We start from the raw sequence: 23,009 nt of genomic DNA on the forward strand, positions 1-23,009 counted from the left end.
GAGGAAAGGCTGAATATAGGAAAGAGGAGACCCCCAAACCCCCAGATGGGAATGCAGCATGGAGGGCTGGTCTCAGAGGGGGGGCAGCCCCTCCCTGGAGGAGGAATTGGCCTGTGAGAAGCAGAGAATGAATGGGAGGGTTTGGTGGCAGAAGGTGAAGGGAACTCGCATCTGATGAAGCTTGAAGTCTTCAGAGAGGTTCTGAACCAGTCCCTGTGGGCATGGGCGCCGACTCGGGAAGCGGAGGCTCACTGGCCTCATCCAGGGTCCAGCTCCCATTGGAGACCTTGACTTTGCCATGGTGTCAATTTGTGGGGAATGCTGACACTCAGGGGGGAGTTCCAGACAGAATAGTTTGAGGAAGCTAGGGAATCGCCCTCAGTACTCCCCAAAGTATTCGCAGAACGCTCTGTGACCCAGAAAATACTTTAAACTGTTTAGAATCATTATTACTTATGATTATCACTCACCACCTACACCTGGGGACATTTTATACCCAGTGCTCCATAGAGCTATACCTTTCTCCATCTTATCCTGTCCCCCTCGCCCCATTGTTACCCTGGGACCTCCCTTCCCGGCTCTGAGGCACGGAAACCATCTTCTGTTTGGAGCTCTTGCGAGAAATTTCTGAGCATTTGCCAAGCGCCTGGTGCTAGTCCCCTCGCTCCTTAGTCTGACCAGCGGGCCGTCCTCTGGCTGAGCCTGGCCGCGGAGGTCCTTGCTGTCCCCCGGCTGCCTCTGGCCTGTGGTGACTCCTGCAGGCCACGGAGGCCGGGAACACTGGGCCCCGGGCCTGTGAGGCATTGACTGTTGCCTGTTCTTTCTTCTTAGACTGAAGATGGTGTTTGGTATATGCGGCCAGAAGGAGAGGTAAAGTTTGGGTGCAGCCTGTTCCCACATCCCGGATGACCAGGACCTGGGAACTGCACTTGGACCCAAGAGGAATGGAAAACAGGGTTCTCTATAACCTTTTCCCTGAGGGTTAGAGTGTCTCTGGGACTCAGAATCGGGGTGGGGGTCCTGGTCCTGGTAGGTGGGACATGAGTGTGTGTGTGTGTGTGTGTGTGTGTGTGTGTGTATATGTCTGTGTGTGTGTGAGGGGTGAGGGTTGTGGAGAAATTTCCTATTTTTGCAAAGAGTCAAAACATAGGCCCCACCCCTCACCAGCTGGCTGTGCGGTCAGTTCAGGGCCCTGTGGCTGTGGCCTGCATAGGCCCAGAGGAGCAGCTGACTCCTAATGCAGGTGAGCAGCCCGGGAAGGGGGTTCGACCTCATGTGAGCGGCGTGGCGCTGAGCCGGACTCCTGCCTGGGGCTGCACCGCCTCTTTGATGTCCCACGTCCAAGAGCCTGTGGCAGAAGCCCCCTCCCAGCCCGTGGCCAGAGCACAAATGCATGCTGGGTCCACGGAGGCGCTGCCCACCTCGTGTGGGAGGCGCTGGGGGGCCGCAACCCCGGGGCTTCCTGGTGGGAGGTCTTGTGATACCACATGTCTGAAGGGCCTCGGTCCACACGCCTGAGGGTGTGGCTAGGCGTGGAATTCTAGACCAGAAATAACTCCCCACAGATTCTGAAGCTCCTCATGGCCACTGGCTTCAAATGTTGGTGTTTAAAAGTCTGGTGACACTGGATTCCCGAACCAGACGTTTTCCTCTGGAATCTGGGAGCTTGTGGGTTCTCCTCTCTGTCCTCATGTTCTGAAACGCACTGAAGACAGGCCGGGGTGGGTGTTCTCCATCCATTGTCAGGGACACGTGATTCCTTCTCTTGGGAAACTCATGTCCCTCACCTTTGGGAAATCGTCTTGATAGAAAAGGGATGTACGCCCGGGGCTGGTGTGGTTCAGTGGTTGAGCGTCGACCTGTGAACCAGGAGGTCACGGTTCGACTCCTGGTCAGGGCACATGCCTGTGTTGTGGGCTTGATCTCCAGTGTGGGGCATGCAGGGCAGCTGGTCGATGATTCTCTCTCATTGATGTTTCTCTTTCTCTCCCTCTTTCTTCCTCTGAGATCAATAAAAAAATATATTTTTATAAAGGCTTTTTAAAAAGAATGTATTTAGAATGTCTCCTGTCAGCCCAGTGTGTTGCCTCTGCGCACTTGCAGGAAGATCATGGTTCAGCTGTTGCTCCTTCTGATATCTTCTCTGTTCTTGGTGGGAAATGCTTTTTCCAACTTTATCTTCTACTAGAGGCACGGTGCATGAAATTCGTGCATGGGGGGGCAGTGTCCCTCAGCCCAGCCTGCACCCTCTCTAATCTGAGACCCCTTGAGGGATGTCTAACTGCCCATTTAGGCCTGATCCAGGATCCCTCTTACAATCCAGGACTGCTGGCTTCCAACTGCTCACCTGCCTGCCTTTCTGATTGCCCCTAACCGCTTCTGCCTGCCAGCCTGATCACCTTCTAATCACTCCCCTGTCAGCCTGATTGATGCCTAATTGCTCCCCTGCCAGCCTATTTGCCCCTAATTGCCCTACCCTGCAGGCCTGGTCATCCCTAACTGTTCTCCCCTGCAGGCTTGATCGCCCCTAACTGCCCTCCCCTACAGGCCTGGTCCCCCAAAACTGCACTCCCCTGCAGGCCTGGGTCCCCCCCAACTGCCCTTCCATGCAGGCCTTGTCACCCCCAACTTCCCTCCTCTGCCAGCCTGGTCACCCCTAACTGCTCTTCCCTTCAGGCTTGATCACCTCCAACTGCCTTCCCTTGCAGGCCTGGTCCCTCCCAACTGCCTTCCCCTGCTGGCCATCTTGTAGTGGCCATCTTGTGTCCATTATGGGGGCAGGATCTTTGACCACAGTGGGGCAGCCATCTTGTGTGTTGAAGTGATGGTCAATCTGCATATTACTCTTTTATTAGGTAGGATAGAGCTCTGGTGCACAGGTGGGGGCCAGCTGGTTTGCCCTGAAGGGTGTCCCAGATTAGGGTGAGGGTTCCCTTGCGGCATGGGGATGCCTGGGCGAGGGGCCTATGGTGGTTTGCAGGCCGGCCACACCCCCCAGCGACCCAAGTGGAGGCCCTGGTATTTGGGATTTATTTATCTTCTATAATTGAAACTTTGTAGCCTTAAGCAGAGGCCAAGGCAGGCCAGGGCTTCAGAAGCTTGGCTTCTTCCATCACCAGGGGCAACCCTAGCCTCCTGCTCTCTCCAGCTCTGTGGCTGCCACCATTTTTGTTGGGATTTTTTATCTACTATAATTGAAACTTTGTAGCCTGGAGTGCAGGCCTGGGCTGGCCAGGGTGTGCGGAATGCATGGCTTCCTCCATCGCCGGGGAAATCCAAGCCTCCCTCCTGCTCTCTCCGTGGCCGCAGCCATCTTGGTTGGGTTAATTTGCATACTCCCTCCTGATTGCTGGTGGGAGGGGCTGGTGGACCGTGGCTTGTGAGTGTCGCTGAGTAGTGGTTAATTTACATATTACTCTTTTATTAGATAGGATACTACAATTGGGTTTTTACTTCCCATAATGGTATCACACTTTGGGTTTTCAAGCATTAGACGTCGATATTTGAATGTTTCTGTTTTAGAGTCTGTTCTTGTTCCGTTCCTGAGCACAGTTTATCTTCCTGATGGCATCAGTCATGCTGAATTTCCCTGAGTCCCTGGGGTCTTCAGGGGTCAGTGCTGCCCACTACCAGGGGGCCAGCACGCCCTCAGCTGTCCCCTCAGCCGCCTCCCTTCTCTCTCTCCTTGTCATGCAGACCATAGGGGAGACCTTAAGGCCACTGTGGGGGCTGATGGATAAGTGCTACCCCGTGGCCACTCAGGTGGGTGAGGCTGGGGCTCTTCTTCCCGAGGGGGCGGCTGTCCTGGGCACCCTGTCCTGGGTAGACAGCCTGAGAGGCTTGGTGGGTGGGCTGGTGGTGGGGGGCGCGGACTCCCAGCACGCATGGCCGTTTCCCTCTGCAGAGACACAGAGTCAGGAGTGGGAAGAAGCAAGCCTCCGAGGTAAGAGGCCTCCCTGGAGGGCCGGGGCTGGGCTCTCTGGCAGCTCCATGAGGCCCAGGGAGGCCCAGCTCAGGGCCTGCAGTCCCCGGGGTGAAGGCAGGGTCCCTCCAGGAAAGTCAGCGCCCCACCCCCCACCGCGCGAGTTGAGAAGGTTAGGGCTTCCCTGGAAAAAGAAAGAACTGTAAGCACCCCGAGTCGGGGGATGGGAGAGAAGAGGCATTCTGGGGGCTTCCGGCCTATGTGATGCCCACTTCTCTCCTGGCAGGCCACAACCCCCGAGGCTCTGGGAGGACTGAATGATGCTGCCCCCAAGGAGGAGAGGGACATCCTGTCTCCTGGGGAGAAGGCGGGACAAGAGGCGGGGAGGGTCCCAGGCCAGGGAGCAGCCAGCCCCACTCCTGCCTGGAAGGAAGTGGCTGAGGAGAAGGAGGTGGCAGGGAGCCCAGGCTGGGAGGTAAGGAAGCCGGGTGACCCAAGCAGTGCCGGGCGGTGGGGATGGAGGGGGGCTGGTACACCCCCAACATGACTGGGCCAAACTGCATCTCAGTGGAGCAGCTCTGTGTGGAGCTGAGGGGAGCAGACGCGGCGTGAGTCCTGGCCTCCCTGACGTCTCCTGCAGGGAGGCCGCAGTGCCATCTGCACAGGGCAGAGCCTGTCTCACCCCCACTGCCCTTTCCCAGGGAAATAAGAAGGTCTGGAAGGAGCCTGCTCTCCCTCCTTCAGGTAAGAGAGCCCCCACCCTCCTCCCGCCCTCCGCTCCGGACCCTGCAGAGCTCCCAGGGAGCCCAGACCCTCCAGCCCCAGGAGGGAAGGCCAGGCAGCCCCCAAGGAGCCTCCAGCCCACTCCCCAGGGACGTGGATGGGAGGAATCCCTGGTGTCAACCCTGCCCGCTCTCCGCCCCATCCGGTCCCGCTACCCTGGCCCTGGGGAAGGGCTCCTCTGGCAGGGACCTGCAGGCCCGCCTGTTTATGTTTGTAGAGGCCTCTGGGGTGCAGAGCCAGGAGGAACGGCCCGGCGGGTGGGCCCCCCAGGTCCTGAGGAAGCTCTGGCGCGGCTGGTTCCCCGACTCTGACCGCCCTGAGACTCAGAAGCACGAGTGACAATCCAATAAACGCACAAGGTGATGCCGCTGAGACCCGCTGCCTCCTCGCAGGCCTCACCCTTGCAGAGCCAGTGTGGCCGTCTGCACTGTCCCAAGGACACAGGAACACCCCGCCGCCAGGCTGACTCGCAGGGGGCACTGGGGCGGCCGAAGGGCCCTGCTGGCCTGGGCGCCCTGTCCCGGGACAGACCCCGCTCCCTGCATGCTGGGAGCTGGGAGCGCCCTGTCAGGGGCATTGAGAGGACACTGGTGGGACCCCTGCTGAATGGGGGGCTTCTGCCCTGAGCATCTGGGGTCCCTAAGCTGTTAACTAAAGGCACTAGGTGCTCCCAGGACCCGGGGAAGCCGTCATTAGAAGCCCTTGGGCGTGGCCCGTGTGCTCAGTCCAGGCCCATCTGCGGGTGGGCACAGGGGCGGGCGGCAGGCACGTCAGGTCACAGCCTGGCGTCAGCGCAGGAAGTCGGGACCAGCGGCCATCTGGCGCAATCTCCTCACTGGCTGCAGGGAAACAGAAGCCAGGGCCACACGGTGAGGTGACAACAAGGACTAGAGCCCGGCTGTCGTCCTCAAAGGTCCCCGTGTGCCTCCTTTTCCTGTGGCCGCCCCATTGTGACCTGGGTCCAAGGTTTGAGCCCCGTCCCTGCGGCATGCCTGCAGCCCAGGGGCTCATTCCCCGCTCCGGGCCCAGCCTCCTGCGCTCCAGGCCTGGCCTGGCCCCTCCCAGGACTGTGCCCGGGTTCGAGCCCAGACAAGTGCCTCCAGCTCCAGCCGGGCCAGGAGACAGCTTTTTCCAGCAGGGGCTGGGCCAGGAGCCCCTGGGAACGTGGCTTATTCAATGTTGGGGTGACTCAGGCTCAGGGAGGGGCCTGGCTCCTGGGCTGCCATTAGGCTTCCCAGGGAGAGTTCTGCACCCCATTACTGAGCCTGGGTGCTAACCTGGCACATCACTTCCCAGCCTTCCTGAGTCCCCACCTTTTGGGGTGTCAGTGGGGGAGCAGGCTTGCTGGTGTTGGCTGAGCTGCTGCCTGTGGTGCAGGGCGGTGCTGCTGGGGCTGAGAGTCAGCATCAGGCTGAGCGAGGCCTCCCACGCCCACGGGCCAGCAGGAGCGGGGACCTGTGCGGACTGTTACCCACTAAAGCAGCCATGGTGGGTTTCCACAGGCGACGGGGGGTCAGCTCTCACTTTTCTGAGCCTCAGTAAAACCGTCTCTCAAATGGGGCCAAGTGCACGGTGAGGATGGAAAAGGCAGGGTAGGCCCTGGCCTGGGGAGGCTGCTGAGGCCCCATCGCTGCCAGGGTGGTTAGGGGCCTGGGTGGGACTCAAGAGTAAGGCTGGAGCCACCAGGCTGGTTTATTGCACATCAGCTCCCAGCTGAGCAGCGGGCTGGGGCGTGGTGCCCCCTCTAGCGGGGCAAGGCACAGAGCTGGTAGGGGGGTGGGGCCACCAGGAAGGCATAGGTCCCGTGGTCGCTGGGGCGGGGCTGCCCGGCGGGCACCGAGAAGCTGAAGCGCTGCAGGAGGCAGGTGAAGAAGAGGAAGAGCTCCATGCGGGCCAGGGGCTCCCCGAGGCATGAGCGGCGGCCTGTGGGTGGGTAGGGCGCTCGGTGAGCCTGCGGCTGGGCCCTGCCCCTCCAGGCTCCCTCGGGGTGGGGCAGCAGGCTGGGCACCCCACAGGCACCTGCTGAGAAGGGCATGAAAGCCGCAGGTTTGACGAAGCGGCCCTGGGCGTCCAGGAAGTGCTCGGGGCGGAAGCGGAAGGGCTCCTTCCAGGCGGTCTGGTCCTTCAGCACCGATGACAGGTTGGTGAGGAGCGTGGTCCCCTGGCAGGAGAGACCGCACATTGGAGGGGTCAGGGGGGGTGCTGGGACCCTGTACCAAACACTCAGGGGCACACACTATCTGGAACACACCCGTCCCGGCCACCTCCCTGTCCCCCTGGGGCCTCTCGTGGGGCCTCCTGTGGGTGCCTCCCTGCCACCCGTCCCTGCATGCAGGGCTCCTCCCACCTCAGTGTGTCCTCCCACCCAACTGGGGGCCCCGCATCTGCGCTCCACCCCCCCCCCGCCCCCCGCGCCCCTCGGACGGGACAGGCAGTGCTGAGCAGTGAGCGGGGCCAGGGCTGCGGTCAGTGGCCTCCTCAGAGCTCCCAGGTGGTGGGTGCAGCTGAGCGGGGTGAGGGCCACAGGCCTACCTTGGGGATGAGGAAACCCTGCACTTCAGTGTCGCGGGAGGTCATGTGGGGCACGCCCAGGGGGATGATGTCCGCAAAGCGCTGCACCTCATGGACCACAGCCATGGTGAAGGGCATTCGGGCCTGGTCCGCCATCTCTGGTCGCCGCGCTTGTCCTATGGCCTCATCGATCTCCTTGTGGACACGGCCTGGACAGACAGGCATCCCCACAGGGGTCAGGCCCGGGGGGGGGGTGGGGTGGGCAGGATGGGGGCTGGGCTCTGGCCTGGGGGGGTGGGCCCTTGTGGAGAAGGAAGTCACTCTGACCTCAGAGTCAGGACCCGCCTCTGCGTAGCCAAACCGAGCTCAGGGTCCCAGGCTGTCCCTCTCCTCCCTCCCCCATCCCACCCGACCCCCAGGCCGGGCTCACGCTGCACATCCGGGTGCAGGATCATGAGGAGGAGGGCCCAGGCCAGTGTGGTCGAGGTGGTCACCATCCCAGCGGAGAACAGGTCTGCCACCACCATGCGCAGGTTCTCCTCGGTGAAGCTGCTCCTGGGGTTCTCCTTGGCCTGGCCATGCAGAGGGTGGGCTCAGGGCCAGAGGGAGGAAGCCCCAAACGGCTCCCCCAGTGCACAGCAGCCTCGGTGCCCGGCCCCTGGGTGACACTGGTCCCCTTGCCTGGGCTTGCCTCATGGCACAACCCACAGCCCCCTGCCCCCATCCCTGGCAGCTGCCCCTCACCTTCTCCACCTCATCCAGGAAGGCGTCAGTCAGGTCTCGGGGGGGCTGGGCTGGGTCCCGGGTCATCTTGTGCTCGGCGACCAGCTCATCCAGCATGGCCATGAAGGCCCTCTGCCCCTTGAAGACCTGGGCAGCCAGCCCCGGGATGCGCAGCAGCACAGGGACCACCTCCAGCACCTGCACGGGCACAGGTGAGGGTCTGGGCGGGCCTCCCTGTGCCCACTGTTCCTCTTGACAAGTCAGGTCCCGAGGGTCGCCACCTGGACCCTCTGCCTTGGCTGGGCTGCCCGAAGATGAACCTAAGATCTCCCAGTCGTGGCTTCTGTGGCTTCTGAGGAGGGAGGTGCAGGTTCCTCGGCTCTCCTGGGGGTCTGACCCTGGCCCGCCTCTCCCATCGGGGTGTCTGCGTTTTCTCACCTCCAGGCCTGCGCTCTTGCAGAGGCCTCTTCTGAATGCCCTTCCCCAACACCCTCTGTGTAACCCCCCTACCCAGGAGGCCCACGGGACGGGGGGGGGGGGTGCTTGACTCCCCTACCTTGCGCAGGAGTCCTGACTCCTCCTTCACCCCCTCCTCCATCAGGTCCAACAGCTTGAGGAAGCGCGGGTCTTCGTACTCGAAGCGGCGCCCATAGATGAGGGAAGAGATCACGTTGCTCACCGCTTTATTCAGGAGGGCGCTGGGGCTGAAGGGGCGCCCTAGGAGCGGGCGGCGCAGATCAGGGGGTCGCGTCCACCTGGTCCCCCGCCCCTCCCCACTGACCCCCTCAGCCTCAGCACTCACCGGCCTGGTCCTCGAAGGCGGCACAGAGACAGGCGGCCTCCTCCGTCACCCACTGCTCCAGGGACTTCTTGCCCAGGCCGAAGTCGCGCAGGGTGGACACGGAGAAACGCCGCTGCTCGCGCCACGCGTGCCCGTAGCGCGCGAGGATCACTCCTGGGAGCGGGAGTGGGCGGGGCTAGGCGTGCGCAGGCCCAGCCTCTGCCCGCACTCCTCCCCCAGCGGGAACCGGTCCGGCCCGGTCCCCGCCCCACAAGTCCCGCCCCTGTCGGTGCAGGCCCCGCCTCCTGCTCCGCCCACACGCGTGCTCCGCCCCACCCATTCCCCCAACCGCGACCCCGCCTTGCAGCTGGAGACCGGCCCGCCCTGTCCGCCCACATTGCTCGCAGCTCTCCCGCTCCTGGCAGGTCCTGGCCCCGCTCTGGGCTCTGCCCACCCCTCGCCCCGCCCACACGGGTTCCGCTTCCCTCCTTCCCGCCCACGTCCCATTCCTGCCGGCTCTGGCCCGGCCCGCCCTCTCCCGGTCAGGCCCCGCCCACTCCTCTCCCACCCTCGGCGCAGGCTCCGCCCACCGGCCGCGCCTTCCTATTGGCTGAGTGCACAGCACGCCCACGCCGCTCCTCCGCCGGCGCCTGCGGGTCACTGCTGGCCCTGGCCCCGCGGGGCCGCGGCCTGCCCGGTCCTCCGCTTGCCTTGCGCCCGCGGCCCGAACCCCAGATGCTCGTAGATGGGCGCGGGCGGGCGGTCGGCGGTGTCCTCGCTGCGGTGCACCAGCGCCTCGCGCACGGCCGCCAGCCCGTTGATCACGACCACGGGCGTCCAGGCCAGCTGCAGGCTGAACACGTCCCCAAAGCGGCTCCGCAGCTGCAGGCGGAGGGTGTTGGGTAAGCTCGCCGGTCTCAGGGCCCTCACCTTGCAGGACACCTGGGCCGTCAGCAGGGAGCGAGGCGAGGACTCTATCTGGCCTCGGGGCCCTGGGGTCACATCCTCTATGATCAAGGACCTCCCATCTCCCATCTATGAGTTTGCAGATGTCACCAAAATGGTCAGTAGGCCAAGTGAGCACCCTGTGTTACAGGGGGACAAGCTGAGGCCGTAGAGGTGAGAGTGAGGCCCAAGGACCCACAGAGCAACAGCTTTGGACCCCTTCTCTTCTCCCTCAGCCTGGCTTCCTGATGGAAATGGGCTCCTGACCGGACTCCCCTTCCCATTCCCCAGACCTTCCCCCTGATCTAAGCAGAAGGGACTCATGCCCGACCAGCGTGGCTCAGTGGTTGAGCGTGGACCTATGAACCAGGAGGCCACAGATTATGGGTCAGGGCACAAGCCTGGGTTGTGGGCTCCACCCCCATGCAGAAGGCAGCCCATCAATGATTCTCTTTTATCATGTATGTTTCCATCTCACGCTCCCTCTCCCTTCCTCTCTGAAATCAATAAAAATGTATTTAAACGGAAGAACTCAGGCTCACCTAATTTCAACACTGTCCCACCGGAGCCCAAACCCACTGCCAAGCCCCACCCCTCCGCAAGCCGTTGTCCTCTGACCTTTGGACAATCCGAACTGTCTCTGGGCCCTGCACCCATGACCTCCTCAGGGAGGCTCTCAAACCCGCCTCCTCTTCTCAGCTCAGCTCCTTGTCCAGCCTGTGGCTTCACGCCCACCCCTGCCTGCTGCGAGGAGGGGACCCCGTGGCCTCTGCTGCCCACCCCCACCCTCTGCCTGCTGCGAGGAGGGGACCCCGTGGCCTCTGCTGCCCACCCCACCCTCCTCACCTGGTTAACGGAGCGCAGCATGTCCTGGAAGTCCACGTGCAGCAGGTGGCCCAGCCCTGGCAGCGGCCGGGGGCCTGGCGGGTAGCGTGCAGCCCAGCGCACACGCCGGTGCATCAGGTCCACCAGGAGCAGGAAGACGGCGGTGGCCACAGCCAGAGGCCACAGCGCCTCCCCGGTCAGCAGCCCCATGGCTGTTCCAGCGCCCTCTGGGCTCCTCTGCGCACACTGGCACCCTCACCGCACAGGCACCTAGGACAGGCCGGGCACAGCCCCGTGACATCACCCATATGGGCGGGGCCAGCCTGGGCTCTCCTTATGAAAGGAGCTGAGGCTGGCCTTTGCCCTCTGCCCTGAGCCAACCTGTAAATATTTCCCTCTTTTCCGCATTCAGTGTGGCTAGAGCGTGGTCCAGTTCCTGAGTAGGGGCAACTGGGGACTGAGAAAATGAAAGACACAGACACAGAGAGAGAAGGAAAAAGCTGGAGCCGGGTGGGAAAACTGTCCTCTGATTGAGAGACAGTGACCCAGAGCCGATACAGAGTATTTATTTATACAGCAAAACACCAGGAAATGAGGGAGAAAGCACATGGCGGCATAGGTAAACACCTAAACTGCTGCCTCGCACAACAATTTCAAAACTGTAACTGGAAGACAGAGCAGACATCGTCCAGAACCACTGGAAAGCTGGCTGAGTGGAAATTCTACAACTAGAAGGAAAGATAAAAGGACACTGAGACCCAGAGGGGCCGTGGAGGACAGAGGTGCGGAGACCCGCGTGCTCTGAAAGGGCGGGCGGCTGAATACGAGGCTGGCTTACTCTGGGCGCATGGAGAGGGCGGGCAGCAAGTGTGTGGCTAGCTATCTCGTTCGGGAGGGAAACAAAACCTCCTGACAGCACTGAAATGCAGTTCCGGGTGAGATTTTGAGTATCCAGACTCATTCGGGGAGTAACTGGACTGTCTGGCAGCCGGCGAAACTCAGGGCAGCCTTCTCTCAGAGGTGCGTGCAGCCATTGCCGTGGGACACTGAGACTCAGGGGCCTCGTAGGGCGGGGCTGACGGGAAACCAAGGCTGTCTGCTCAGCTTTGAGACTCCGCCCCATCCAAGCTGAGCACAGAAGCTTTCCCAGTGGAGACACAGCTGATTCTCACAGCCAACTGGCCTGGAGGTCAACTCCCCCCAGTGATACTAACAACAATCTAGGCTTAACCCTTTGCACTCGCTTGCTTTTTTCTCGATTCCTTTATTCTACTCGGGATTTAATTTTTAAAATACCCCAGATTTTACAAAGCGTGGCAGTAGAATAAAAAAGTGGAGTTTCTTTTCATACAAACTTATTTATTTGGATTTTTTTATATTTCAAATTATTGATACATTCAAAGAGTATAAAAAGAGCTGCTACTGATGCTAACCGTGTCGAGTCACACTCGACAACCAAGTGCAAAAGGTTAACTACAACAAGACTGCACACCCAGCCCACAAAGGGGTGCACCAAGAGTGTCCACCTCAGGTAACTGGGGAGGTTGAGCCACTGGGCCCCCCTAGGACACCTAGCACACAAAACCACTCTATCAACTCAGGGAAGTAGCCAAAATGCGGAGACAAAGAGGCAGGTCACAAATGAAGGAAATGGAGGAAAGTAAACGACTGGATATAGAGTTCAAAACCACGGTTATAAGGTTTTTCAAGAATTTCCTAGAAAAAGCCAATAAATTTAACGAGACCCTTGAAGATATGAAAAAGGGTCAACCAGAAATTAAGCATACACTGACTGAAATAAAAAATAGTATACAGAGACCTAAAAGCAGACTAGAGGATTGTAAGAACCAAGTCAAAGATTTGAAATACAAAGAAGCAAAAACCACTCAACCGGAAAAGCAAAAAGAAAAAAGAATCCAAAAAGTTGAAGATAGTGTAAGAAGCCTCTGGGACAACTTCAAGTATACCAACATCAGAATTATGGGGGTTCCAGAAGAAGAGAAAGAGCAAGATACTGAAAACCTATTTGAAGAAATAATGATGAAAACTTCCCCCACCTGGTGAAAGAAATAGACTTACAAGTCCAGGAAGCACACAGAACCCCAAACAAAAGGAATTCAAAGAGGACCACACCAAGACACATCATAATTAAAATGCCAAGAGCAAAAGACGAAGAGAGAATATTAAAAGCAGCAAGAGAAAAACAGTTAGTTACCTACAAGGGAGCACCCATACGATTTTCAGCTGATTTCTCAACAGAAACTATGCAGGCCAGAGGGGAATGGCAAGAAATGTTCAAAGTGATGAATAGTAAGAAACTACAACCAAGATTATTCTACCTAGCAAAGCTATCATTCAGTATTGAAGGTCAGATAAAGAGCTTCACAGATAAGAAAAAGCTAAAGGAGTTCCTCACCACCAAACCAGAATTATATGAAATGAAATGCTGAAAGGTATTCTTTAAGAAAAGGAAGAAGAAGAAAAAGATAAAGATAAAAATTATGAATAACAAATATGTATCTATCAACAAGTGAATCTAAAAACCAAGGGAATAAAAAATCTGATGAACAGTATTAACTGGTGAATATAATAGAATCAGGGACATAGAAAGGGAGTGGACTGACAATTCTTGGGGGAAAAGGTGAGTGGGGGGTGCGGGAAGAGACTGGACAAAAAGCGTACACCTATGGAGGAGGACAGTGGGGGGGAGGTAAGGGCAGAGGGTGGGAAAGGAACCTGGTGGAGGGGAGCTATGGGGGGAAAAAAGAGGAATAATTGTAATAATCTGAACAATAAAGATTTATTAAATTTAAAAAAAACACAACAACACCAGGAAGTTTTACTAAAGCCCAAGACAAAGGAGATTATGTGCATTCTTGTGGCTTCTTTGTAATAGTTACTGCTGGGTGGGCCCGGATAATCGTGTTTGTTCCTGGTGCTTGGCTGGATTTAGATAATGAAACCCACACTCTGGTGCCTGAGCTGAAGGTCAAGCTGACAACACACCTGCCTCTGGCAAGGTGTGTTTCCAGGACTTGGCTCTGCCAAAGCTACTGGATTCAGCTGACAATAATTAAAGAAATGCTCATGTGCCTTTCCAGGCGCTCTCTACACCCACCTGTCTGGGAGTGACTGCTGTCAGAGGGGTCGGGGAAGGTCAGGTGCAGGGGTGGCCAGAGAATCCTGTCCCTCCTGTCCTCCCTAGGTGCTTTCCTGGGGGCGGGGGTGGGGGGGGTGGGGGGGAGGAGAAGTCCACCCCACCTCACTCCCCAGCTCTGTCCCGCTCCGAGGAAGAACCAGGGGTTTCCAGGCTGGATCCTGCCTCCTGTCTCTCAGGCTCACACCTACGTGGTCACAGCCTGGTCCCAGAACATGTCCCTGCCTCCCCGACATCGCCTGCCTCCTCCGGAGCGGCCTTCCCCTCCCAGGTGTGGTGCTGACCTTTGCCCCGCGCTATAGGGAGGGCACAGGGCCACGTGGGGAACGAAGCTCTCGGTGCCCCTTCCCTTCACACTAAAACACTCAACACAGAATCACATTCACAGACACTGCCCACGTGCTCACAGTCTGACACACAGTCACATGCACAGACATTTACACACCCGAACACCACACACACGTCCCCTCGTTCTCAGGGGGCCTGAGGCTGCCTGGACACCAACCCCACCTCGAGGCTGCTCGCAGGCCTGCTGAGACCCTCACCTGCTGGCTGCTGGCCCAGCTCCCTGGGTGCCGCTGGGTCCTGGCTGTGGGGGGCTTGGACCTGGGGAGGGAGGGGAGGCAGCAGTGTTTTCAGAGCGCCCTGGTCACCCTGACAAGCCCGTTGGATGCCCGAGGATCCTTCCTGTTTGTGACAAAGGTCCTTGGGTCCTCGCTCTGGGGCACCCAGGTAACACACCTCCTTCCCTCCGGGCTCCACTCGGGGGGGGGGGCACTTCCCTTGTCGGCTCTCAGCTTGGCACAGGATGTGGCTGTCCCACAGGAGTGGGCCTGCTTCCTCCTCAGTATCGTTTGTCCTTGAACTTCAGCTGCTCAGACTCTTTCTGGGAGGCAAGGGGTGGACACCAAGTGGGGTGATGCAGGCCCTGGCCCTGCCACCGCCCGCCCGCCGAGGACCTGTGCGGCTCCCTCCCTCCCCCTGGGCCTGGTCCCTCAGGCTGTGCCCCTCAAGGGAGCAGGCAAACCTCCGTGCCATCTCATGCCAGCGCGTGCCCTCTCTAGGCTGGGACTGTGGCTATCTGGCCCTCCTTGTGCTCAGCCTTTGCCCCTTCTAAGCTGAGGGTGCCTGCGGGCCTGAGTGCCCTCCTTCCACAGTAAGAGAGGTGGCACTTCAGTTTTTACATCAGTGGAACTGGTGGGCACTTTGAGGTCAACCCACTCAAATTCTGACCCAGGAGGCCAGAGGCAGGGAAGGGGCACTGCCTGATGAGGGTCGGTCCCTCACCCTTCCCAGGGCTATGGGAGGCAAGGTCTCTCTGGAAATGGCTGGAGTGCCCGGGTCACGAAGGGGCTCTCCCAGCTGAAGCAGGGCTGGAGGAAGCCTCCCCCCACTTCCCCGCCCGCCCCGCCCCCCTTCTCTCCCTCCCTCCCCAGCAGTAAGAGCACTGGTTCTTCCCAGGGTGCCTCTGGCTCAGAGCGCTGTGGCCTCTTGATACTGACTTTCAATGTTTGCAAATCCCGCCTGGCGCCTGGCCTGACCTGTGAACACTGTTCCTCCCCTTCCCCACCTCCCACCTCCCGCTCTCCTGCCAGGCCCAGGCCGGGCCGCTGAGTGTGTAGCTTGCTGGGCCCCAGCTGGGCCTCCCTGCATCTCGCCTTGCCAGGGCTTGGATGGTCTCATGCCCGCTGGTGCCCAGGTGCTGGGTGCTGGGCTGCGCCCGCAGCAGGTGGGAAGGCGAGGGGGCGCCTGCTCCCAGGTGCTGGTGACAGGAAGAGGTGGCGACGCCAGGCCAGCAGAGCAGAGACTGCTTTGAGGGTTGTGGGGACACTGTACCCAGCTGGAACAGGACTTTCTGGGGAGACTTTACGAGGACTTGGGCTGGCTTTGGCACTGCAAGCCCAGGTGACCTGGCATGGGGCCAAAGTGCCCGGCCCTGTGCAGGGTGTGGGGAGGGGGCGGGAGGGAGGCCGCTGGCGGCTGGGCTTTACGAGCTGGCTGGGCACTGGGCTGTAGAGAACTGGGGGTTCCTGGGCCTCCAGGAGGCAGGGAGACCAGTCTTGAGGCCACACAATAGACCAGGAGGGCAAGACCCCCAGGCCTCCCGGGGACTTCTGGGGTCCCGCCTGTGGCTTCTCCTCAGGCCCCGTCCCAGGAGGCAGCAACTTCCCACCAGGCCTTGTCAGTCAGGGGGTTAGCGAGTGGCCCTCAATAGATTGCCTTCATGTAGCCTTTGTGTGGAGGTCCTGCTCCCCAGCAGTCCCCCCGCGGGGGTGAAGGGCAGTGAGGGACAGGCCTGCACTCCCCCCTGCACTCCCCGCAGGGGCTGCCGCCCGCCCAGCACAGGCAGCCAGGGAGGCCTGTTGTGTAAGCAGCTTCTGTGGTCAGGCGCCGGCTGCGGTTCGCTCTGTCCGCCCACGGCCCTAAGGCGGGTGGCCGCATGGTCCCCACGGCACAGAGGGGGCTCCGGAATCGCTGGGGCCACAGTTACGGAGCAGCCTCCGGTCCATCGCGAACCCACGCGCTGAGCTACTGCTGCGCACTGTGTGGGCCTGAACATCTACGGGGGCCCGCGTCACGTTTATTCCCTTAGAATCACGCCCCTCCCCCCCCCCCCCCCCCGGACACGAATGGCACAGGTGGTCGCATGCACGGGGCCCCCTGGACACTGAGACCTGAGGCTGAGGCCAGCGTGACGTCAGAAAGATGGCGGACCAGAGAGCGCGCGGGGCCTTGGGTCCCCCAGGCACGGTGACCCGGCCAGGGTCCCCCCAAAGCGACGCGGAGCAGCCCCCTTGGGGGGAGGTCGAGAAAGCGGGAGGGAGGGCCGCGCCCAGCGGGGCCTCGGGAAAGCTGGTGGCATTTTGCTCACTTTGCCCCTCCCCCCGCGGTCCAAACGCCCCAATTCCCTCTTCCTGGGCAGAACCTGCGTCCAGCTCGTGGGGCGCCACTGGCCCGGCCGGCTCACCTGACTGGCAGCGGACTCCGCGCTCCGAGGCCCGGGCGGGGCGGCTGCAGTCCCGCGGCCCGGCGCGGCGGGCGGGCGGAGCTGGAGGGCCCGCCTCCCCGTGCTTTATGGGCACCCCGGCTTCCGCTTGGCAACAGGAAGGATCCCGAAACCAGTTGCACAACAACGTGACTGTATTAGCACTACCGAGCTGCACACTTACGGGTGAAGGTGATAAATTGTTTTACGCCACAACTTAAAAAACAAAACATTCTTTTACCACATGATCCAGCAATCACACTTCGTGGTATTGACCCAAAGGAGTTGAAGCTCCTGTCCCAGCAAGAACATGGGTGTTTATCGCGGCTTTATTCCTAATTGCCCAAACTTGGGAGCAACCAAGGTGTCCTTCATTAAGGGAATGGATGCCCTGTGATACTTCCCGACAATGGAAAGCCTCCAGGACTAACGTTTTGAACGGAGCTATGGGCCCTGGCCAGGTAGTTCAGTTGGTTAGACCAGTGGTCGGCAAACTCATTAGTCAACAGAGCCAAACATCAACAGTACAACGATTGAAATTCCTTTTGAGAGCCAAATTTTTTAAACTTAAACTTCTTCTAACGCCACTTCTTCAAAATAGACTTGCCCAGGCCGTGGTATTTTGTGGAAGAGCCACACTCAAGGGGCCAAAGAGCCGCAGTTTGCCGACCACTGGGTGAGAGCATCAGTTTCGGGTTTGATCCCGTCAGAGCACATGAATGCATAAATAACTGAAATAAATAGATGTTTCTCTCTCTTCCTTCCTCTCTCTCTAAAACCAATAAAAATGAGCCGCCAAGCCACGAAGACACGGAGGACCCTTAAAATGCAGGTCACCCTTAAGGAAGGGAGCCACCTGGAAAGGACACACTGTGATTCCACCCACGGGACCTTCCTGTGCTATGACCGATACATGTCATGCATGTGTCCAAACCCACAGCTCTAACCTGTGGAACTGGGGTGACAGTGTGTCAGAGCAGGCTCACTGATTCTAACAAGTGTACCCCGCGGCTGGGGAGTTGGTAGCGGGGCAGCTGTGGGTGGTGGGTCAGGGGGTACATGAGAACTTTCTGTACCTTTCGCTCAATACTGCTATGGACCTACAACTGCTCTAAACAGTTAAATATGTTCAATAAAATGCACAGAACCCAAATGTGGGGGGAACTGAGATGCACATGGGCAGCTGGAGCTGCTGGGGCAGGAGGGCGTGCGGGACATGCCACTCCCGTCACCAGCTTTTCAGAGGAAAGACCCGCACGGTCCAGGGCCTCGCTCACGCATCGCAAGTCAAAGGGGGACACGAGGATAAAAGGCAGAAGGACGAAGAATCATTTGCTGTCAGGAAAGTATTTTCCTCAAGATGCATATTTATCAAGTTTTGTAGTTTAGTCCCTTGACACCTGAAATCTATCAATTTCATGTGAACCGTGGTTGAGGCCAGACGGGAGGCCAAGGAGCTCCAAGAGCCATCATTGCTGTGCAGGTCCCAGGCCCACGCAGACCCCCATGCCTGGTCCCAGCGCAGTGAAGTGAGAAATGGGCCACACCGCTGATGCAGCCATTAAAACGAAATTAACCTGCCATTTCTGCAGCCCCACATTGATGAGCGCACAAGAACTCATTTATAATTGCTTATTTCTACTTCACAACATTCCTTCCAGAGTTTGTTCTCTAAAAAAGTCCATTAACATTGCATTGTTTTTTTTATAGCCTTTAAAATTAATGTTGATTGGAAATATGTTCTCATATCAGCTTAAGTAAATCTGACCGTTCCCACACACGGGCTGGGCACCCCCCCGCCCCCGCCCCCCCCCCCCCCCGCCCCCGAGTGGCTGGACCAGGCAGACCCGCCTCCCCTGCAGCAGAACCAAAACCACCTCTGGGGCTGGAGCGGGAGGAGAAAGAGACACATTTGCTTTCCAATCAATAAAAAAGGAAACAAGGTTAAAATGAAGTTTATTATTTTTTTTGATTTTTTTTAAATAAAACTGTTTGTGAAACAGCTATTTTATCCCCACGGCAGAGTGACCCCTGAAAGATGCACTAACCCCTTCTTAAGGCCTTAACAAGAATTTTTTTGTACTTTTTCTTTTTTTTTAAAACTCAGATATTTAAAAATTATACACTTTACAAAACAAAACAATACAACATAAAAGAATCACATAGCATGGGGCTGTTCAACTGACAGGCCCCCTTTTCCTTTATAAAAACAAAAGCAAAAAGAATAAAGGGCTAAAGGGGTGCCCTGGTCAGCTTACCCCCCACCGCTCAGACAGCCCGCCAGCGCCTCCGCACAGACTTCCAGTCCTGTGGGCGGCACCCGCTGGGAATGGCCCTGCTGCCTGCACACTCAGCGAGGCGCTCGGGGTTCCCACTGGCCACAGGGACGCAGCACAAAGCTGTGACCTTGGGCATCTACCAATTTCACCCCCAAAAAGATAAAAATTTAAAAAATAATAAATAAATAGTGTTTCTGGAAATGAAAAAATTTATTTTTGTGTTTAAACATTATTCTCCCACTCTTGAAAACATGGACCACCCCCACTCCCCTCCCCCAGCTCCCCACTTTGAGAGAAATTAAAGACAAATGGTTTGGGTGTGTTCGTCGGCTTTCAATTCTGGGTCTAGAGATCTGAGTTGGCGGGAGACAGGCTGACAGGCAGAGCCACACCCCGTCCTTTCTGAGATGAGAGTTTGTTGAGATCAATTTCACATTTAAATTTCGTTGTTATTGGAACCAATTTGGAGTTCTTTAGCTAGATAATTTTAAAATAGAATCAAAAGGGACAGCGCACCTTTCATTTAAACAAAGTCTTTCCAGACTAAAAATAGATTTATATATATATATTTTGTCCCTCCCTTTTAATTCCCCCCACCCTTTCCCATCACCCCCCTCCCCCCTCCCCCCGCATCGTCACTATGGAGATTGTGTCCATGGAAACAGCCATTCTGACTTCTTGGGTCTCTTTCCTGTGGTGTCACGGTTGAGTGTGATGTAAGGACTTGGGAGGAGGTGCTGGCAGGCGGGTGGGCACAGCGGAGCGGGGCGGGGCGGGGTGTGGCTGCACAGTAGGACCATTTCCATCCATCACGAGTGTCTCCTCCTCATCTCCACAGTCTCACCTGGAAGACAGAGCAGACAGTGGGTGTGGGGACCTCCACGGGGCCCGGCAGCCACAGGCCCGGTGAAGGAGCTGCTGACCTGGGAGACATCCAACACCAGTGGTGGAGCCACCAGTGGCTCTGGGCCGGGACACCCCTAAGGGCAGCCATGACCTGCGGCTTGGGGACTAGACTGAGGGCCCCGCACGGAGTGCCCGCCTGCCCAGGGCACGGAAGAAACTGAAACCAGGAGAGAACTCCCGACCCCCAGGTGGGGCTGCCCTCCAGGTGACCCTTGCTCGGGGTCCTCCTGGGGCCTGCAGGGGCTCAGCAAGTGGTGGCGGCGTGGTCCTCACCGAGGTGGCCGAGCCCCCCGACTCACAGCGGCCGGCCAGTCAGCTCTGCATCAGAGAGCCCTGTCCCTGGGGGCCGCCCAGCTCCCCACACCCTGCTGCTGGCTCCAGGCTCAGGAAGGCCCGAATGACCCTCCAGGGGTATGTGGGGTTGGGGTTGCCCCTCCGCCCCCCACCGTGTGCAAAGGTCCTAGAGACACAGGGCAGTTTCCGAGGAACTCAGTCCAGAGGGACTGGCCCAGAAGCCAGCGTGGCGCAGCCTCGTGACACAGCGGCTCAGGGGAGCAGGCTCAGCTCTCCGCCCCCCAAACAAAACCCAGGAAAACCCAGACGTCACAGCCCTTAGTTTCCATAAAACGTACAATTATGCAAAACTTACGGCTGGCGGTGTGCACAGCTAAGAGGTTCTATTTAAAGCACACACATCCCTGCTCTTGCCAGAGATTCCCAGCAGAGCACAGCTAACAGGAAGGCCCCGCAGACAGCAGGGCCGTGTCCCCATGTAAACCCTGGACGCCGGTGCCAGGCCCTGAGGACCCGAGGGTGCGGAGCCTCCAGCTGCTCTCAGGGAGCCCATGGTGACAGTGTGACTTCCCCAGAGGTCGCGCCAGCCAGGAAGACGCCTCTGGCCGCACTCGGGCTTTCCGGAGGCTGGGGCTGCTGCCCAAGGGGAGAGGAACCAAAGGTCCTTCGTAAATGCGACGACAAGGGTGCTACTGGGACCTCGAACGACGACCGACCGGAGGGGCAAGTCTTGCAGGGGATGCGGGACACGGGGGTGTGACGAGAACAGATGCCACGCACACCCTGCAATGCTCCGCCCCCAGCGCTCGGCAGGCAGGTGCGCTCCCACCCATCTGGCCTCTCACCCCCGCCTCCCAACAGGGCAGGTCCCAGGCTTCGAGGTGAGACTGGCCCAGGTACATGATACCCCGAGTGGAACGGGACCCCAACTTCTCACTTCTAAAACACTAATTGGGTAGAGAGAACAGGAAGAAAATTCTTGAAGCACCTACTATGCGCCAGGCACTCTGCCAGTGGCTTCACAGATGCTATTTCAAGGCCTGACCCTGCAACTTGGTGAGGCTGAGAGGTGACACACGTGGCCCAAGCCACACAGGGGTTGGGGGTTGGGCCCGGGGCCGCTGCCCTGAGCCTCAATTGCTGTGGGAGCTGCCTAACTGCACGGACCTGCAGAGCTGGGAGCAGACACTCGGTAGCTGCAGCCCGCACGGAGGGTCTGCCATGTTCTCTCTAAAAAGGCATCTTGGGGGGAAAAACAGTAACAACAAAAAATAAAAAATAAAAAGGCACCTCGATGTTTGGCAAAGACTTCTCCTTGGGCCAAGCCTTCCCACACCCCTCGGCCCCGCCCTCAGCCTCAGCTCTGCGGCCTGCACCCAGCCTGGCCAGGCACTCTCCTCTCAAACAGACCTGCAGGCCCAGCTGCAGGGGGAGGGGGGGTCACACTCAATCTGTACCAACAGGGGGTACAGTCAGGTGAGCAAACACCTTATCTGGGGGGCACACCTCCTTTAACCAGGACTCCCTCACATGCCTGCTCCAGGCACACACAGACCGGCCTCCTCACTGCCAGGGCTAGTGGAGACGCAGTGGCAGGACAGGCTGGGAGCCGAGTGATGCTGAGGGCTGCGGAGAGGGAGGAGGTGCAGACAGAGAAGGGAGGGCCTCTGAGGCCCAGTGGGAGCCAGTCAATGAGGGTGGAGGCAGGTGGAGCCCTCCTGGTCCAGGAACTAACAGCAAGTGCAGGTGCCCAAGGGAGGAAGCGCAGCCTCGGGGTGCTGGTGCGGGGGGCGGCCTCAGGCCTCGGAGGAGACCGGGTGGGAGTCTAAGTGTGACGAGAGCCTCTGAAGTGAGAAGGGACAGAAGGGGAGGGCTTTGGCTAAAGGACGTGTGGCTCCTGCGGGAGGGGGGGGGAGGGAAGGGGGGTCTGTGCAGGGCAGCAGTGTGTGGGGTGGGGTGATGGACAGTCCCGCTCTCCTCTGGAAATGCAATCCCAGGACTTGGCTGGGCCAGGCCGGGGAAGCGGACTCTAGGTCAGGACCCTCGCTCACACCTGGGCTGTGTGTGCCATGCCAACCAGAGGCTGCTGTGTGCAGGGGGCATCCCCTTGCACCAAGGACAAGGCAGTGGCGATGGAGTTCCTGCTTCCCAACCACCGCCTGGGGCCTGGCTGGGCGGAGGGGCGGCTCCTTGTTTACGACACGACAAGATGGAAGGCAGGGACAGGGGCCTCGCTGCCAGAGCCCTGCCCACCAGCCGCCGGGAGCCCACCACACACTTCAGGGATGGGCAGGAGGTGGCCCACTGGATAGCTGCCCAAGGATGCTTTCTCTCTGGCATTGCTGTCCTGGCAAGGGACAAGTGGCAGCTCCCACAGCATGTGGGAGACTAGGACTTGCACCCCTAGGCCCGGGATTTTGATGGACGGGGTAGTGCAGGCAGAGCCCCAACGGCAGCCTTGGCCCGCCAGCTGGGCTGTGCCTGGTACACCAGCTGCTGTGAGGGCAGCATGCCCAGCCATGCCGAGGCCTCACTCCACGCCGGCTGCGCTGGGCACGTTTTATTTCTTTTTTTTTTTTTTAAATATATTTTTTATTGATTTTCTACAGAGAGGAAAGGAGAGGGACAGAGAGCTAGAAACATCGATGAGAGAGAAACATCGACCAGCTGCCTCTTGCACACCCCCCTACCAGGGATGTGCCCGCAACCAATGTACATGCCCTTGACCGGAATCGAACCTGGGACCCTTGAGTCCGCAGACCGACGCTCTATCCACTGAGCCGAACCGGTTTCGGCACGTTTTATTTCTTAACGGAATCCTCAAAAGGTTGTTCTCTCTCTCTCTCTCTCTCTCTCTCTCTCTCGAGAGAGAGAGAGAGAGAGAGAGAGAGAGAGAG

At 58.8% G+C, this 23,009-nt stretch overlaps 2 protein-coding genes and 1 long non-coding RNA gene across 6 annotated transcripts in view; 1 reads left to right on the forward strand and 2 right to left on the reverse strand.

Annotated features, from left to right (window-relative positions):
• Window positions 1-4,310: 4,310 nt before the first annotated feature.
• Window positions 4,311-5,077, forward strand: LOC114232637 (uncharacterized). The gene is made up of 3 exons (XR_003618713.2): window positions 4,311-4,397; window positions 4,624-4,666; window positions 4,923-5,077. It is a non-coding gene; the product is annotated as an uncharacterized LOC114232637 (long non-coding RNA).
• Window positions 5,078-6,373: 1,296 nt separating this feature from the next.
• Window positions 6,374-16,687, reverse strand: LOC129149865 (cytochrome P450 2D14-like). 3 transcript variants are annotated; one of them, XM_054719591.1, is made up of 12 exons: window positions 16,616-16,687; window positions 14,389-14,533; window positions 14,193-14,253; window positions 10,512-10,760; window positions 9,431-9,602; window positions 8,742-8,894; window positions 8,496-8,656; window positions 7,961-8,137; window positions 7,647-7,788; window positions 7,238-7,425; window positions 6,725-6,866; window positions 6,374-6,628 (listed from the first exon to the last, which is right to left on the reverse strand). In XM_054719591.1, exons 4-12 carry the CDS (start codon window positions 10,698-10,700, stop codon window positions 6,450-6,452), a joined length of 1,503 nt encoding a protein of 500 aa, XP_054575566.1. In that variant the 5' UTR covers window positions 10,701-10,760; window positions 14,193-14,253; window positions 14,389-14,533; window positions 16,616-16,687; the 3' UTR covers window positions 6,374-6,449. The 3 variants fall into 3 exon arrangements, with proteins under 3 accessions (XP_054575566.1, XP_054575567.1, XP_054575568.1); XM_054719592.1 differs by lacking the exon at window positions 14,389-14,533; XM_054719593.1 differs by lacking the exons at window positions 14,193-14,253; window positions 14,389-14,533.
• Window positions 16,688-18,571: 1,884 nt separating this feature from the next.
• The window catches only part of TCF20 (transcription factor 20), a 45,562-nt gene continuing 41,124 nt past the window's right edge, over window positions 18,572-23,009 (reverse strand). For both annotated transcript variants that reach the window (XM_008144558.3, XM_008144559.3), the window contains one exon: window positions 18,572-19,756. Coding sequence is in view for 1 of the 2 variants with exons in the window: in XM_008144559.3 (XP_008142781.3) it covers window positions 19,739-19,756 (18 nt within the window). In the remaining variant the exon portion in view is untranslated. The remainder of the gene's footprint in view (window positions 19,757-23,009) is intronic.

The sequence above is a fragment of the Eptesicus fuscus genome, chromosome 7, assembly GCF_027574615.1.
Source record: "Eptesicus fuscus isolate TK198812 chromosome 7, DD_ASM_mEF_20220401, whole genome shotgun sequence".
Taxonomy (NCBI): Eukaryota; Metazoa; Chordata; class Mammalia; order Chiroptera; family Vespertilionidae; genus Eptesicus; species Eptesicus fuscus.

Coding starts and splice junctions, on each gene's coding strand:
- LOC129149865 (XM_054719593.1), bottom strand. CDS start 10,700: ATGGGGCTGCTGACCGGGGAGGCGCTGTGGCCTCTGGCTGTGGCCACC. Junction 9,603..10,511: donor TGCTGCGCTCCGTTAACCAG/GTGAGGAGGGTG, acceptor CTCCGCCTGCAG/CTGCGGAGCCGCTTTGGGGA. Junction 8,657..8,741: donor CGCCTTCGAGGACCAGGCCG/GTGAGTGCTGAG, acceptor GCCCGCTCCTAG/GGCGCCCCTTCAGCCCCAGC.